We start from the raw sequence: 16,861 nt of genomic DNA on the forward strand, positions 1-16,861 counted from the left end.
CCGCACTCCCCCCACCCATGGCCGATGCGCATTTCCACTAGTTTTGTCATGTGGAGGGTCCCTGTTCTTAAGGAGTTCACAGTCTAATGGGGAAGATAACATGGACGATATAGAGAGAACAAATTGGAGATAATCAAGGGGAATAAAGAATAGCTTTCTCATAGAATGAGAGATTTTAGCTGGGACCTGAAGGGAGCACACAGGACACAGAGATGAGGAGGGAAAATATTCCAAGCCTGGGAGATGGTAAAAGAAAATGCCTGGAGTCTGGAGTTAGAGTTTTGTGGGTGGAAGAGTTAGGCCAGTGCCATTGATTCATAGAGTACTAGGGGCTTAAGAAAGATGTAAGGTGCAAAAAAGATTAGAGAGGTAGGAAGAGGCCAGGTTGTGAAGGGTTTTAAAATCCAAAAAGAGGATTTTATATCTGGTCCTAGAGGTGATAGGGAGTCACTAAAGTTTAATGAATACAAGAGTGGTAGGACCTGACTTTTGCTTGAGGAAAATCAATTTGACAGTTGAATGGAGGATGGACTCCATAGCGGGAAGAGATTTGAGGCAGTAGATTATTGCAATATCCTCATTAAGAGATGAAAGCATCAGCATGGTGGCAGGCAATGGCAGAAGGAGAAGTAGGCCATATATAAGAAATGCTGTTAAGGTAAAATCAATGAATCCTAGCAACAGATTGGATATGGAGGGGGGAAGACAGGTTGAGGAGTCAACAATGACATCGAGGTTGCATGCCAGGATAGTGGTGTCCTAGACAGTGATAGGGAAGTTTGGAGGAGAGGAGGGTTTGGGGAAAAGATAAGTGAATTCAGTTTTAGACATGAATTTAAGACGTCAGCTGAACATCCAGTTTGAGATGTCTAATTAGCACTTGGAGATTTAAGTTTAGAGGTCAGAAGAGAAGTTCAGGATAAAAAAGTTGATCTAAGAAAAAAAATTCAATGTACTTTAAAGGAAATTTTTCATATAATACTTACGGTAAATTCTTCTTCTTCTTCATCACCAGATTCTCCAAATATATCTGCTATCAAGTTTCTGCAAAAGATATAAATAGGGGAAGAGTTATTTTTATTTCTTCCCTTTTTTGGGGGGCTGGATGGGAAGGTAGTGAGAAGAATTTTATCTCATCCTGTCTAGGCTGAAAGTTCAGTGGCCTTTTATAGGCTTGATCTCACTACTGATGAACACCAGAGAGTTGATCTGCTTTGTTTCTTATCCCTCTGTAGACAGTCTGGTCTTGTTCTTGGGAGATGCTTACCATATTGATGTTGGACTCTAAGGGGACATCTAAGCCCACTGTAATTCTGAACTCTAAAGTTCAAATGATCCACCAGCCTCAGGCTCCTTGGTAGCAGGAATTAGAGGTGTATGCACCATCACATTGGGCTGCACCCTCATTTTCAAAGTACTCCCAAAATACAGATCCCAACAGATCATAGTAAGTTATAAGATGCTGACATATCACTGTCAGCTTAATAGACAACCTTAATGTACATGAAATAAACAAAGTTTTCCGAAACATCATTTGTAAGAATCCTTTGGAAATTCAAATATATTTAAATTGTAACTTACTCCTCTTCATTTCCTGAATCACTGTCACTCCCAAACAGATCTTTCTCTTCGCTCTTCTTGCCAGTCTCTTCCTTTCCAGCTTCCTCTTCGTCACTCTCTGATGCTACGCTCTTTTTCTGTCTTTTGGCAGATTTTTCTGATGCAGCATCACTGTCAGAGTCATCTGCATCAGAGACGATGCGCCCCTTCTTTGCAGCTGTTAAAAAGCAAAGTAGTGTCAAAAATATTTTTATAGGAACAATCAAAAGTAAAAGAATTTGCTACTAATAGCAACATGATGATCCAGGACAATTCTGAGGGAATTATGATAAAGAATGCTCTCTACCTCCAGAGAGAAAACTGTTGGGGAAGGAATACAGATGAAATTTGTTTATGTGGGTGTAGGTTTAGAGGTTTTGATTCTATAAGATTATTCACTTACATAAAATAAATAATATGGAAATATGTTTTGTATGATAATACATGTATAACCCAGATGGAATTGCTTGTCAGCTCTGTGAGGGAGGAAGGAAGAAGAGAGGGAGACAAAATAGATCATATAACTTCAGAAAACTAAAGTGGAAATTTGTTATTAAAATAAATAAAATAAAACAAAAATTCTATTCAAAAATATTTTATAGCATTTGTTATGTCAAGTTTTCACACATCTTATCTTATCTTGTTCAGTGCCACAAACATTTATTAAGTACTTCTTGTACAGAGTGATATATCAGGCAATGGAAGAAATATGAAGCTTTTTGTTCCTACCCTCATGGAGCTTACAATCTAGTAAGGAGATGGTGACAAAAAAATTATTACAATTTTTAAAAAGCACATGAGACAGGTACAAAAAAATATAAGGTCCATAGCTGTATACACATAACTACAGAGACCTGAGAAAGATTTCTAGAGGATGTAGAAATTCAAATGGACCTTTTAAAAGACAAGTTGGAACCCAACAGGTGAAGGGGAGGAAAAGCTTTCAAGGAAAAGGAAATAATGTAAACAAAATCAAGAGGGCATGTTCAGGGTAATTAGTAGTTCAATGAAGCTGAATTATATAGAGAATATTTGGACAGGAGAGATAAGTCTGAAAAGGTAAGATGCTATATTATGGATAGTTCCTTGAATGCCAGGCACAGGACAATGAATTTACTTGGTAGGTAAGATTTCTGGGCAAAGGAGTGATATGATCATATTTATGTGTAAGCAAGATTAGTCAGGAAGAAATATTAAGGATAGATAGACTGGAGAGTAGAGAATAGAGTAGCAAAACTTGCTAATATGTTATTGCAACTATCTAAAGAGGTACTCATGAGTAAAATTTCTACTAAATGAGAGGAAATAGAGATAAAGAGAAAGATGTTTCAGAGGTAGAATTAATCAAATTTGTGAACTGACTGGTTTGAGAGGAAAGGGAGAGGGAAAAGCTAATGATAAAACCAATATTTTGAAAACGGGAAACAGGGCAAATGGCAGTATTACTGAGAGAAAGAGTAAAATCAGAAAGAAAAGCATGTTTTGGGGAAAATATAACAAGTTTGACCTTGTGTAGCCCCCAGTAGTGAGAGTGGATCCCAATACAATCAAAGCCATGGTCTGGCCAGAATCACTCCTCAAAAGAGGCCCCCAAAACCTCTCCTTTCCACCTCTCCCTGTTGTACTTTGTATAAACTGCATGTTCTTCCAAGAAATTACTGATGCAAGAATTCTGTGAGAAGCTTGGTTAGATGGTTATGCATTGACATATTGAAATATCACCTATAGAAAACTTTGTTTAGAGCCACTGAGGTAATCTAAATCCATTGTCTCCATCTTGTAAATCATTACTATCATCCCTGTAAAAAGCTTACTTAATCCCTTACCCTATGTCACTTTCTCTATATGTACCTGAAATCAATAAACTTTGTCACTGGTCAGCAAGAGGCCTTGAGTCTATGTGTGACCCTCCTGATCCCAACCTCATTCCTCTTATCCCATTCTGTGACGCACAAATAATTTGTCGAGCTGGACTCTACAACTTTGGACATGTTGAGTTAAGTTTTGGTCAAAAATCTAGGCCAACTTATCTTGTAAGTAGTTTGGAAATGTGAATTAGTATCTTGGAATAAAGGCTAGAGCTATTTATACTGAAGCGTAGTTATCTGTAAAAAGGTAAGAAATGAAGATGTAGAAGTGAAACAGGCTTCTCAAAGAGAGAAATGGAGGGAAATATGGAAGGCTAAAGAGAGGGCCTAAGGTAACAACATTCATCTTAAGGATGAGAACTAGTGAAGAAGACAGAAAAGCAATAGTAGAGAGGTAGGTGATGAATGAAAGAAACCTGAATCTGAGTATCCAGAAGGAGGGAATTCTCATTGTAATATGCTGAAAAATGGTTTATCCACAGCTATATTATGGTCACTAAGCATAACCAACCTTCTGAAATATAGTAAGGCAGAGATAAGAGTAGGGGTTGAGGCAAAGGAAGAACCCCAGAATTGTTCAGGTAAATGCGCTCTAGGGCTTGAAATAAACAGGCCTAGATTATGCCAACATGCTAAACAGAATCTTCAGATTGATTTATTTTACAAATTTTTCCCTTGCTAGTAATCTTTCTGCTCTACTGCTAGCAAATAACTAACATCCTCCAGTAATCTCTGACATTCAGAATCACCACCTAGTTTGATGGAAAATTCTTTCTTCTATTACCTCTTCCTATACTATCACCCCTATCCACCTCACCCTTATGTTCCTCACAGTCTTTAGTCTGTTTAGCCTATTCCTTGTAATATGCCCTCCTCAATTCCTACCAAATATCATTAATAGCATCCCATTGTTCTAGATTTCCTCTTTTTATTAAATGCCTTTAACATACTCAATTTCCCCTGAAGAAACTTCCCTTGCCTTTCTCTGGAATAGGGGCCACTACTTGGATGTTCTCTGACTCTCAGGGGCAGGAAAAGAAGGCAGCTATCTTAATCCCTGATGCCACTTCCAAATCTTTCTTTCTGGTACCATGACTGAATAACTTTTATTCCTTTGACATTCATGCCAGTTATATGTTCCTTCCTCCTTAACTTTTATGACTTTGATCTCAACTCTGACTTCCACTACCCAAAATATCAACCTTCCTATGACTACTCTATCTCTTAAGTTCAGAACTCTGAATTTCTTTCTAGTCAAACTCTCCTTTCTTTCCACCTCTCTGGATACTTTTCCTCAAAGTATTCTTTGGTCCCATGCCATCTAGTATTCCAATACCTCCCTGTACTCTCAATTATGGTTTCATTTCCATCTCCTTACAGTCTAGCCTTCATAATCAGACATCTCAACAAGGTGTTCTCCTCCACTCTTGAAACTCTTTTCTTGTCCTTCCATTTTCCATCCTCCAATACCGACTTCCACCACCTGATTTTTCTAATCCTACTACTTGAGCCATTAGACACAACAGGAAGTCAAGAAAGCATGCTGGGTTCAGTACACATTCATTGCAATATAGCCTCAACTGAATTCTCTCTGACCCACAACAACCCTTTTATTCATCTTTAATCTACTCTTTGGCATACTCATCCAGTTGAGTCTTCAAGCCAAGATTAACCTCCCTACTTGTGCTCTTGATGCCAACCCCTTTGGTGTCCTCTCAGACCTGCTATCATTAATTATACCCACACCATAATGGCTGCTTCCTAGATGCCTACAAATATGTTTATTTTCTCCATTATAAAAAAACAAAACCAATCCTCCAAATAATACTTAGCTTGACTTTGACATCACTTCAAGTTCTCCTTTTCAACCTGTCACTAATAAGCCTCTAAAGAGTCTATGCTTTCCTCCACCACACTTCATCATTTTCCCAACTCCTTAGTTTACTGAAGTTTGCCTTATCTCCATCACTCTACTAAAACTGTTCTCTCTCATTAGTGCTGGAGGCTCAGTCAAAACCACTCAGTCAAATCTGAATACAATCATTATTCTGCATACATTAATCTCAGTGTTTCTTTAAAACACAACCCTCTAAAAATAATACAAGTCTCTTATGTTCCCATTATCCATGGCCATCTTTTAACTTTTTATTTTGAAAAGCTTTTTCCTTACCTGCAGTTTGCTGATAACTTATCATAGTTAAATTCAAAGATAAGCCTTTATAAATTTCGCTGACACTTTAAACATCAGGTATAAAAAAATAAAACTAACAAAATACCAAGTAACCCCAACGCAGATATGATGGTAAAAAAAATGATAGTAATAGAAGTAAAAAAAATGATCTTACGTGCTTTTTCTTCATCTTCACTATCAGAAAGGATAGCAGCTTTCCTCTTCACAACTTTCTCCTCTTCCTTCTCTTCATCCTCATCGCTATCCATTTTTTGCCTTTTAGGTGCTTCATCCTCACTGTCAGAGCTGTGAAATATTTTCCCTTCTGGATGGCTACCTGAATGAAAAGAGTCATTCTGTGATTTCCCTTTATCCCTTCTATTCTCTCTGTCACTATCGTCTGATTCAATCTTCTGTTTTTGTCTAGAGGAATTTTCATTTTCTGAGTCACTGGCATGCGCCTTCTGAAGCCCCTCACTTTCAGAGTCACTTGGCTGGCGTTTTGGGGCCTCTTCATTTTCAGAATCGCTGGCAAGTTTAGGGGCATCCTCAACTTCAGAGTCACTGGCATGGCCCTTTTGGGGCTCATCAGCTTCTGAGTCACTGACAGGGCCTTTTGGGGGCTCTTCAGCTTCTGAATCGCTTGCAGGATCTTTTCGGGGCTCATCAACTTCCGAGTCACTGGCTGGTCCTTTCCTGGGCTCTTCAGCATCCGAATCACTGATAGGACCTTTCCTAGGTTCATCAGCATCTGAATCACTGATGGGACCTTTCCTAGGCTCATCAGCTTCAGAATCACTGGCACCACCTTTTCGGGATTCATCAGCTTCTGAGTCACTGACAAGACCTTTCCTAGGCTCATCAGCTTCAGAGTCACTGGCTCCACCTTTTCGGGATTCATCAGCTTCTGAGTCACTGGCAGGACCTTTCCTGGGCTCATCAGCTTCTGAGTCACTGGCTGGACCCTTCCTGGGCTCATCAGCTTCTGAGTCGCTGGCAGGACCCTTCCGAGATTCATCAGCTTCTGAGTCGCTGGCGGGACCTTTCTGGGACTCATCAGCTTCAGAATCACTGGCAGGACCTTTATGGGGCTCTTCAACATCTGAATCGCTATCAATGCCTTTTTGAAATTCCTCATTCTCAGAGTCACTAGCAGGCAGCTTAGGAGCATACTCATTTTCTGAGTCACTTGCATGCCCATTGAGAGGTTCTTCATTTTCAGAGTCACTAACAGGTAGCTTCTGGGGTTCATCATTTTCAGAGTCACTTGTGGGATGATTTAGGTCCTCATTTTCAGAGTCACTTACAGGAGGATCTGGCTGGTCTTCAGTGTCAGAGTCGCTATATTTATGCCTATGAAGCTCCTCGTTTTCAGAGTCACTAACATTGTGATTTGTAAGGTCCTCATTTTCTGAGTCTGTCATATGATGCCTTTTAATTCGTCCATCATCTTCTCTATCACTATGATCATTCTGTGAGAAAAAAAAATCCAGAAAAAAATATGAGTAACTTTAAAAAATTGTTGTTGTTGTCAAAAATTATTGTTGAGGGGCAGCTGGGTAGCTCAGTGGATTGAGAGCCAGGCCTAGAGACAGGAGGTCCTGGGTTCAAATCCGGCCTTAGACACTTCCCAGCTGTGTGACCCTGGGCAAGTCACTTGACCCCCATTGCCTACCCTTACCACTCTTCCACCTATAAGTCAATACACAGAAATTAAGGGTTTAAAATTAAAAAAAAAAAAAAAAAAAAACACTTAAAAAAATTATTGTTGAATTTTTGAAGTTATGTTGTTAAGTTTGAATTATGTTGAACTGTTGAAGTAGTTGAATTTTTAAATTTAATTAAGATGCATTTTTAAAAATGTGTAAGTTATGAATTAAAATGTTTGTTTCACAGCCATACATGTTAAAAGGAAAACAACCCATGGAAATGTGCAATTTTGAAAAAAACAAAAATCCCAAAACATCATTATGGTAATTTTTACCCCAAATGGGAAAAGATAAGCCAGCTCTCACTAAAAGAAATGTTAAAAAAGCATGAAATAAAAAAAATGTAAAGCCACACATGGAATTTAAAGGATTAGACACACACCGCAAAGCACTCTGCCATATGAAAAAGCCTCCAAAGCCCTAATCAGTGGTGCCAAACTATTAAAAGCTAACAAATTAGAAATACAAAAAACCCCAAACCTGATTTTAAAAGGTCAAACAACATGCAGATAATTGGTTTCTTCATAAGTGACTTTGGTCTGGTTTCTGTTAAGTTTTCAGAAGTGTGTGTACACATGAAAGCACAAGTACACGCACATACACACTTCTTGACTCTGGAGCTTTTAATCTTTCATCAGAGACTTATTTTCTATAAATGCACACTCTTAAAATATTTACTATATACCTGACTTTTTATATTTGGCAGAATTAAAAAAAAATTGGAACACATCCAATTTTATAATGAAAATCAATAGGAAGATGATTCAACTTACATAAAACTTACAACCAATCTTATGAGAACATGTCTATTCAAAAAGCTGGGTATGTCTCTACCAATGAAATGATTCAATGAGTACATTAAAAGACAAATGAAATGAAAATGATACTTCTCTCAGAACCCATCTACTTGTAAGTTCCCAATTATTCTTACTTATGTGAAAAGCTATGATAAATGGCATCAATTACCCACGGAGATAACTATAATCATTTTCCTAATTTAACAATGTGATAAAATATCCATTTTCAAATTTAATTTAGAGTTCCACAGGATCACTAAAATTTTCCAAACGCTAACAAAAAATATGTCCTCCCAATATACTAAGAAAAAATGCAAAGTCTTTACTGCAATCAAATATGATTAAGAATACTCATTCCTACAGTCAGAATCAATTTCTCCACATATTAGTCAACAAGCTATTACTTGTATTACCTGGGTAACAATTGTCCTACTAGGTTTATTGTTATATTATAAATATATTATAGTAACTATATAGATTAATCAGTTATATCCCTCAACCCCTACTCCCTACTACTGAAATTTGGCATTTACCTAAGTGATATATTAGGACTTGGAACACAACCATATTTATAATAAAGTATGATGTTTAGATGAAAAAACAAACAATTCTGTCAAGCTTAACATGGCTATTTTCCCATGTTTTCATTGTTTTAGACCTGAAGAAGTCATATAAAATCCAGCCCCCACACTTTAAATAAGAAACTAAGGCCCAAAGGTTAAATTATTTGCTCAAATCACACAGTAGGAAGCAGAACAGGATTTTAATTTACAGGACCTGACATCTTAATCCTGTACTACTTCCACTGTCTCTCCACAATTCAGTCTTATTTCATATTACTTCTCAACTTCCTACATTCTATGTTCCAGTCAAAAGTGTCTAAACAGGAATTACACCTCTCCTCACAAAAGTTGCCCGTCTAAAATGAACTTCTCACCCCCTACTTCTGCCTTTCTAATTTCTGTTCAAAGACTATCTTCTATAGAAAATTGTTCTGATCTCACATCTCCCAAACTTGAAGTAATCACTCCCTCCTTTAAATTATAACAATTAAAACTTCTTATTGCATTTACAAATTATACTTGCATTTAATTCATGTATATCTTGTGTCCCCTAATTTAATATGACTAGGGACCCTTATTTTTCTTTGTAGTAATTATGTAACACCAAGTTCCTAATTCCTCTCATAAAGAAAGCTCTCAATATCTGAACTATGGACCTCTCTACTTTAGGAATTTTACCACTATTAATTCTATGGAGTGGTAGGATACCAACAAAAGACATAAACATAGCCAGTCTACCAGTACTGAAACAATATTAATTGTAAAAATTCTTTAGAATGGGCTAAGAACCAGAAGGAATGAATGATACCAATATAATAATCAAGGGTATGGCAAAGATGAACATATACTAACTGTGGGGAAAAGTTGAATAAATTTTGGTATATGGATATTTTGTTCACTAACTCCATCTGAGATTTTCTTGGCAAAGATACTTAAGTGGTTTGCCATTTCTTTCTCTAATTCATTTTACAAATGAGGAAACTGAGCAGTAAAGGGATTAAGTGGCTTGCCCAGGGTCATACATCTAGTAAATGTCTAAAGCTATATCTAAACTCAGGAAGATGAGCCTTCCTCATTTTTGGGTCAGACACTCTATTCACTGCATCACTTGGTTACCCAGTAGAATAATGAATCACAAGAAATATATTTGTTCAAGCATGTGGTCTCCTTTGGCAGAATGCAACTTCCTTGAAGGCAAGGACCATTTCCAACTAGCAAAGTGCCTACCTAACATGTAATAGGAACTTAATAAGCTTATTCACTGACAGAACAAAACTTTAAAAAAGTTTTAAAATGTGTTCATAAGTGATATGAGATCACCTGAAGAACAAATTAGAATGAAATGAGAGCTAAGGAAGAAAGAATTAGAAACACAAGAGTCACAAAGTCTTGTCCAAGAAACAAATTCTCAGAAAATTAGAATGGACCAAATGGAAGCAAATGATTTAATGAAAAAAAAAATAGTCGAAGTAAATCAAAAGACTGAAAAAATTTTTTAAAAGGAAGAAGAAAAATAAGTCACCTTATTGTAAAAAGTAACTGACCTGGAAAATAGATTGAGGAGAGAAAATGTATAAATCACTGAACTACTTGAAAGCCATCAAAAAAAAAAAAGCCTAGACATATTTCAAGAAATCATGAAAAAGGGGGCAGCTAGGTGGCTCAGTGGATTGAGAGCTAGGAGATCTTGAGTTCAAATCTAGCCTCAGGCACTTCCTAGCTGTGTAACCTTAAGCAAGTACTAAGCCTCTATTGACTAGTCTTTACTGGTCTTTTGACTTGGAACCAAAACACAATACTGATTCTAAGATTGAAGCTAAGGGTTTAAAAAGAAAAAAGGAAACCATGAAAGAAAATTGCTTAGGACTCAAGGGTAAAGTAGAAAGAATCTACTTTTCACCTCCTGAAGGAAACTCCAAAATGAAAATTCACAGGAATATAGTAAAAATCCAGTTTCCAGGTCGAAGAAAAAAAAATCTGGAAGCAGTCAGAAAGAAAGAATTCAAGTACAAAGGGGCAATAGACACAGGCACATATACACATATCCACAGATTAGCAACTACCAATATAAAGAAGAAAAGAGTTTGGAATATATTTCAGAAAGCTAAATATACATAGGGTTATAACCAGGAATAACTTAACCTAGCAAAACTGAGTATACAAGGGGAAAATAGATCTTTAATGAAATAGAGGACATCTAAGCATTCCAGATGAAAAGAACAGAACTGCCTAGAAACTTTTAGGAGTGAAGAAAAACATGAAGAGGTAAACAAGAACAAAGATAAAGTGATTAAACAAAGTAAACTGCTCATATTCAAATATTGGATACTGATACACTTGTCTTTTTTGAATATCTATCATCATTAGAGGTCACAATAAGAGTCTAATTAGAAAAGGCCAGAGAGTAGTCATGTCTCAATGATCTTAAAAGAAGAATGGATAAAGAAGGAAAGAAGAAAACATTAGAGGAAGAAAGAAAGTAAAGTTGGGGAAAAATAATTTCATATTATGGGGGAGGACAAGTAGACACTGATACAAACAAGGAGGAAAGTGTGAGAAGAGTGTCTGACATTTGAACTTCACTTTCATCTAATCTAGTCAAAGAGGGAAGAATACACTGTGTGTATTCTTTGTTATAGAAATACATTTCACTAAATGGAAATAAGAGGGTAAAGGGAGAAGAGAGAGAGAGAGGAGAATAAGAGGGAAAGTAGATGACATAAGGGATTAAATTTTAAGCAAAACAAATTGTAAAAATGTACAAAAATATCCATAGCAGCTCTTTTTAGGGAGAAAAGAATTGCAAAATGAAGGGATGACCATCAACTGGCTGAACAACTTTTGATAAACGTGTGATGGAATATTATTGTGCTATAAGAAATGATGAAGGGGTTGGTTTCAGAAAGACCTAAGACTTATACTGAATTGACACAGCGAACTGAGTAGAACAATTTATATGACAATAATATTGTAAAAACAACTCAGAAAAACTCAGGAATTCTTAATTAATGTGGTGACCAACCATAACTCCAAAAGGTTCATGATGAAATGTGTAACCCACCTCCTCACAAAGACTAAAGTAACAAAAGTTTAAGAATTCTTGGGTATTGAGGTCCATTCCCTTGTGTTTTATACTAACAGGAGTCCTATTAAATTTAACATATGGGATACAGGTCAAGAGAAATTTGGTGGTCTGAGAGGTGATTATTAATCACATCCAAACTCAGTGTGACATTTTAATGTTTGATGTAACATCAAGAGTTACTTATAAGAATGCACCTAAATGGCATAGAGAACTGGGTACAAGCACATGGAAATATTCCTATGGTGTTATATGGTAACAAAGTAGATATTAAGGACAGAAAAGTCAAGATGAAATCAAATGTCTTCCACAGAAAGAATAATTTCTTGTACAATGACATTTCAGTGAAATGCAATAATTTTGGAAAGTTCTTTTGGCTTGCTAGAGAATTTATTGGAGGTCCTAATTCAGAGTGGGCTGCCATGGCTGCTCATTCACTTCCAGATGTTGTCACGGACTCAGGACTTGCAGGACTTATGGATTGCTTGGACATCTGAGCACCCTGATAAAGATAATATCCTGAAAAAGAATGAAGCTAGCCCTATGTCAGAGGTTTGGTTTTATAAGCAACTGTCCTATGAGGTCAGTGGTGGAGTAAGCTTGCCACTTTATTATATAGCTGAGTAGAAAATGGGCTTAATCTTTAGAATGCTGAAGGTCATGAACAGGCTTTAAAGTGAATGTAGCAGTTTTAAAAATCTATCATTCAGGGGGCAGCTGGGTAGCTCAGTGGATTGAGAGCCAGGCCTAGAGACGGGAGGTCCTAGGTTCAAATCCGGCCTCAGACACTTCCCAGCTGTGTGACCCTGGGCAAGTCACTTGACCCCCATTGCCTACCCTTACCACTCTTCCACCTATAAGTCAATACACAGAAGTTAAGGGTTAAAAAAAAAAAATCTATCATTCATATTTTGGACCTTCTTATTTTGCTGTTTTTGACTTTAATTATGTCCCCCTTGAGTTTCAGATATAATATAGCTACAATTCCATTACAATATCAGTGGTGAATCTTATTTATGATTATCTTTCCCATTCCTTTTTCATTCAGATTATAACAAAGTTATAATTTAAATAAGTGAGTTCTTATCTTTTGTTTACAATAAGCATTAAAAAAAATCTGTTTTAGGGGGCAGTTGGGTGGCTCAGTGGATTGAGAGCCAGACCTAGAGACAGGAGGTCCTAGGTTCAAATCCGGCCTCAGACACTTCCCAGCTGTGTGACCCTGGGCAAGTCACTTGACCCCCATTGCCTACCCTTACCAATCTTCCACCTATAAGTCAATACACAGAAGTTAAGGGTTTAAAAAAAAAAATTTTTTTTTTAAATCTGTTTTGTGTGATCTGTGGTAGATATATAGATATATTTTACTATTAAAATAGTCATCATAGACTTTTTTTTAAACCCTTACCTTCTGTCTTAAAATCAATACTATGTATTGGTTTGAAGGCAGAAGAGCAGTAAGGGGTAGGCAATAGGGGTCAAGTGGCTTGCCCAAGGTCACATAACTGGGAAGTGTCTGAGGCCAGATTTGAACCCAGGACCTCCCATCTCTAGGTCTGGCTCTCAATCCACTGAGTCACCACCCAGCTGCCCCCACCACCACTGATTTTTATGACAAATTGTTTTTAAAAAAGTATTTCAAAGGGGCAGCTGGGTAGCTCAGTGGATTGAGAGTCAGGCCTAGAGATGGGAGGTCCTAGGTTCAAATGTGGCCTCAGACACTTCCCAGCTGTGTGATCCTGGGCAAGTCACTTGACCCCCATTGCCCACCCTTACCACTCTTCCACCTATGAGACAATACATGGAAGTTAAAGGTTTAAAAAAAAAAGTATTTTAAGTATAGGATCATCAGTTAAGGTACTCTCTTAAGCTGCAATTTTCCCAATGATAACGGACAGGTTAAAAATTTTGTGCTGTTAGATGACTAGTCACAACTTGTTAATTAAGTTAAAAGTGTGAGAGCATATATAATTTAGAAAGTTAAGCTAAAAGTTTTCACAATAGCCAAGTAGCATACCTAAAGTGGTTTGTGGAAGAACAATAAAGTTGAAGAATATAATTATTGCATGATTATTGTACAGTTTTCCTGTGTACAAGCTGACAATAGAATAGAATTATATTATATATATATATTATATAGATTTGAGTAATAGTTCATTGATTAGTTGTTGAGGCATTGTATATAATGGAGAATATAATAATTATGGATGCTGTTGCTTGGGTTATGAAATATTTGGTGGCTGATTCTATATTTCGTGCGTGGTGGGGGGGAGGTTATGAATGGGATGATGGCTAATGTATTGATTTCTAGGCCTATTCAGGCCGTCAGTCAGTGATTACTTATTAGTGTTAGTGATGTACCTATGAGTAGGCTAAGTGAAACAATGATTAGTACATAGGGGGACATTAGTATGGGAAGGATGTAAACCAACATTTTCGGGGTATGGGCCCGATAGCTTATTTAGCCGACCTTACTATTCTATTCTATTGTCAGCTTGTACACAGGAAAACTGTACAATAATCATGCAATAATTATATTCTTCAACTTTATTGTTTTATACACACACACACACATACATACTGTTATATATATACATACATACACTATTAATTGAATACAACTTTTTAAAGACTACAATGCCTAACTAACATGGGAATGGTAAACATGCTTTAAAAGATGATTGAGGTGATTATGGAAATAAGCTGGACACTGTTACTTTCAACTTTGATAAGCTTTAAATCCTCTATAGGAAATGTATCTTTGTTGGGAAGGAAGAGTATCAAGATATGAGTCATCAACCAGATAATGCTGTGACAACCACCACCGAAATAGGGCAGAATGAACCATTTTCAGTGATGTCCATCTAAATTGAAGCCTTGAAACAAGTTATATATTTTGAGTTCCATAGTAGAGTGAAGCATTTAATTAAAACAAATGAAGCAAGCCTACTGATGGTGAGATGTTATCCATGTAGTTAATGCCTGTTGACATATGCTGATTCAAAACTGACCTTGTTTGCATATATCTTATCGAATATTTGGACAGCACTATCAATTGTAGCAACTTTGTCAAACCAATCTTATGAATCTGCCAAGTTGGACTTATTTTCAACTTTAAATTTTTATTTTTTTTTCCAATGAAAAAGTGGATATATTTATGGAGGAATTGTATTCAAAGCCATCAAATAATTTTTGGTCACTGATCTCTTACCTCTTTATTCTTACCTTCAACCCTAGCTCCAAGACAGACTTGAACACCAAGAGTTAACACTTCACTATGTGGAAAATTGTATTGCAAAAGCAAAAATAAAATTAAATTAAAAAAGGTATGTTTACTGGGACAAAGTGGGAAGAGAAAGAGGTTATATTCACAAATATGATGACTCTTGGTGGTATGGCAAAGTAAATTAGCTATAGGGAGGTTATTAAAGTTAAAATTAAGGAACTGTGTGGTCAGGTTGTTAGGGACATCTCCAAAGAAAGATAGCAGGGGATGAAATCGTAAGAACAAAGATCTGTCCATTCTTCCTCCAGGTCGGATCATAATTCTAAAATTAGAAGAAACCTCAGAGGCTACCTAGTCCACCCTATTAGATAAGGAGAAACTCAAGCAGTTTAATGACCTTGTCCAAAGTCATAAAGACGATAATCAAGAAATAGCTTACAAAAGAGCTAGTTCTGACATATTCTCAGGGAAATGCATAGTTTTGGTTAAAACAAGATGGAAGTTACATTGGTTGAAAAGCCTAAGATCAGAATTTGTTGGGTAGAGATGGTGGGTCTTCCAGAGAGTACAGTTGAGTGAGCCAGGGAATAAGTGAAAGAAATGGTTTGAAATGGATTTAGTGCTGAATAAAATTGGTGCGTTCAATAAAATGTATGCTATTATTCTGCTCTCCATTGCATAAATATTTTAAATATTTTATACATTTTATACATTTCCATTGTAAACCAAGAGTTGATCCATAAATCATAAAAATTATCCTTTTTTTAGATAAAAGCAAAACTGTCTAGGGAAATAGAAGTTTAAAAATTTCATTGTAAATAACTAAAGCAACTTTGCCAAGTAATTTTTTTTAAGTTCCATTTCTTTACTGCCTAGGAATTTTTCGACTACTCTTTGCATATTGACCAGTGATCTTAAAGATGATGCCTCTGATGGAAGTCTTAGTAATTTCAATAAATGTGTTATTCCCAATTTTTATTTATCTACAGCAGGGATCGGCAACGTATGGCTCTCGAGCCATATCTAGCTCTTTTGAGGACCAGATATGGCTCTTTCTGCAAGGGCCATAAAGTCAATTTTTTTTCAGGCACTGTTACAGGAGCGTGCACTGTGAGCACTGTATGGCTCTCATGGCCAAAAAGGTTGCCACCCCTGATCTACAGCATAATTAATTTTGATGGGGCTATTATAAAGTACACAGAATAAAACTGTTTCTTTTAAATAACAATCTCTAGAGAAAAATAATATGGAATATAAACTATTAAAACACAATTCCAATGAGTAAACTAAGGCAACAAAATAGTCTGATCAACTTAATGAAAAGAAATATACAGTAGACAGTTTCTGATTGCTGGGTCTCATTTTTCTTTTCTGCCCCTCTTTTCCTGGTTAGATACACTAAGTCACAAATTCAGTGGTAGACAAGGCTTTCATGGAACTAAGGACTGAGGAAAGTATCAGCCTAGTTTCTGAAGATTCTTGGAAATTCCCAATCAAGTAATAGCTTTAGTTAGAAATAAGTTCCAACTTTGGAATTTGGTGTTTACACCTCAAGGTGAAATTATTATGAAAGGACCAGTCAATGAGTCCATCACAATCATTCTTATTAAAAATTCTGATTTAATGAGGGTTTTATAGAAGAGGAAGTTATTTATATATCAGTTCTAGGATCTAGTTGTTGGTAGTGGTGGTGTTTTTGAGGGAGGAGTGCACAGAAGAAGATGGAACTAAGAAATGTTTTAAATGGCAGATGAAATTATTTAGGGTAAGTACAAACACTTTCTCTTCAGTATTCTTTACTCTATTAAAGTGGAACTCCCTAAAGTTTAGCCACATAATTTCTTCCT

The 16,861-nt window shown here is 36.5% G+C and overlaps 1 protein-coding gene across 3 annotated transcripts in view; it reads right to left on the minus strand.

The window, feature by feature from the left end:
* IWS1 (interacts with SUPT6H, CTD assembly factor 1) overlaps nucleotides 1–16,861 on the minus strand; it is a 45,538-nt gene that overhangs the window by 14,549 nt on the left and 14,128 nt on the right. For 2 of the 3 annotated variants that reach the window (XM_044669964.1, XM_044669966.1), the window contains exons 3-5: nucleotides 5,813–7,109; nucleotides 1,582–1,777; nucleotides 987–1,044 (exon numbers count right to left, since the gene is read on the minus strand). In XM_044669964.1, coding sequence (XP_044525899.1) covers nucleotides 987–1,044; nucleotides 1,582–1,777; nucleotides 5,813–7,109 — 1,551 coding nt within the window. The remainder of the gene's footprint in view (nucleotides 1–986; nucleotides 1,045–1,581; nucleotides 1,778–5,812; nucleotides 7,110–16,861) is intronic. The other variant, XM_044669967.1, reaches the window with a different exon arrangement.

This window comes from Gracilinanus agilis, chromosome 3, assembly GCF_016433145.1.
Source record: "Gracilinanus agilis isolate LMUSP501 chromosome 3, AgileGrace, whole genome shotgun sequence".
Taxonomy (NCBI): Eukaryota; Metazoa; Chordata; class Mammalia; order Didelphimorphia; family Didelphidae; genus Gracilinanus; species Gracilinanus agilis.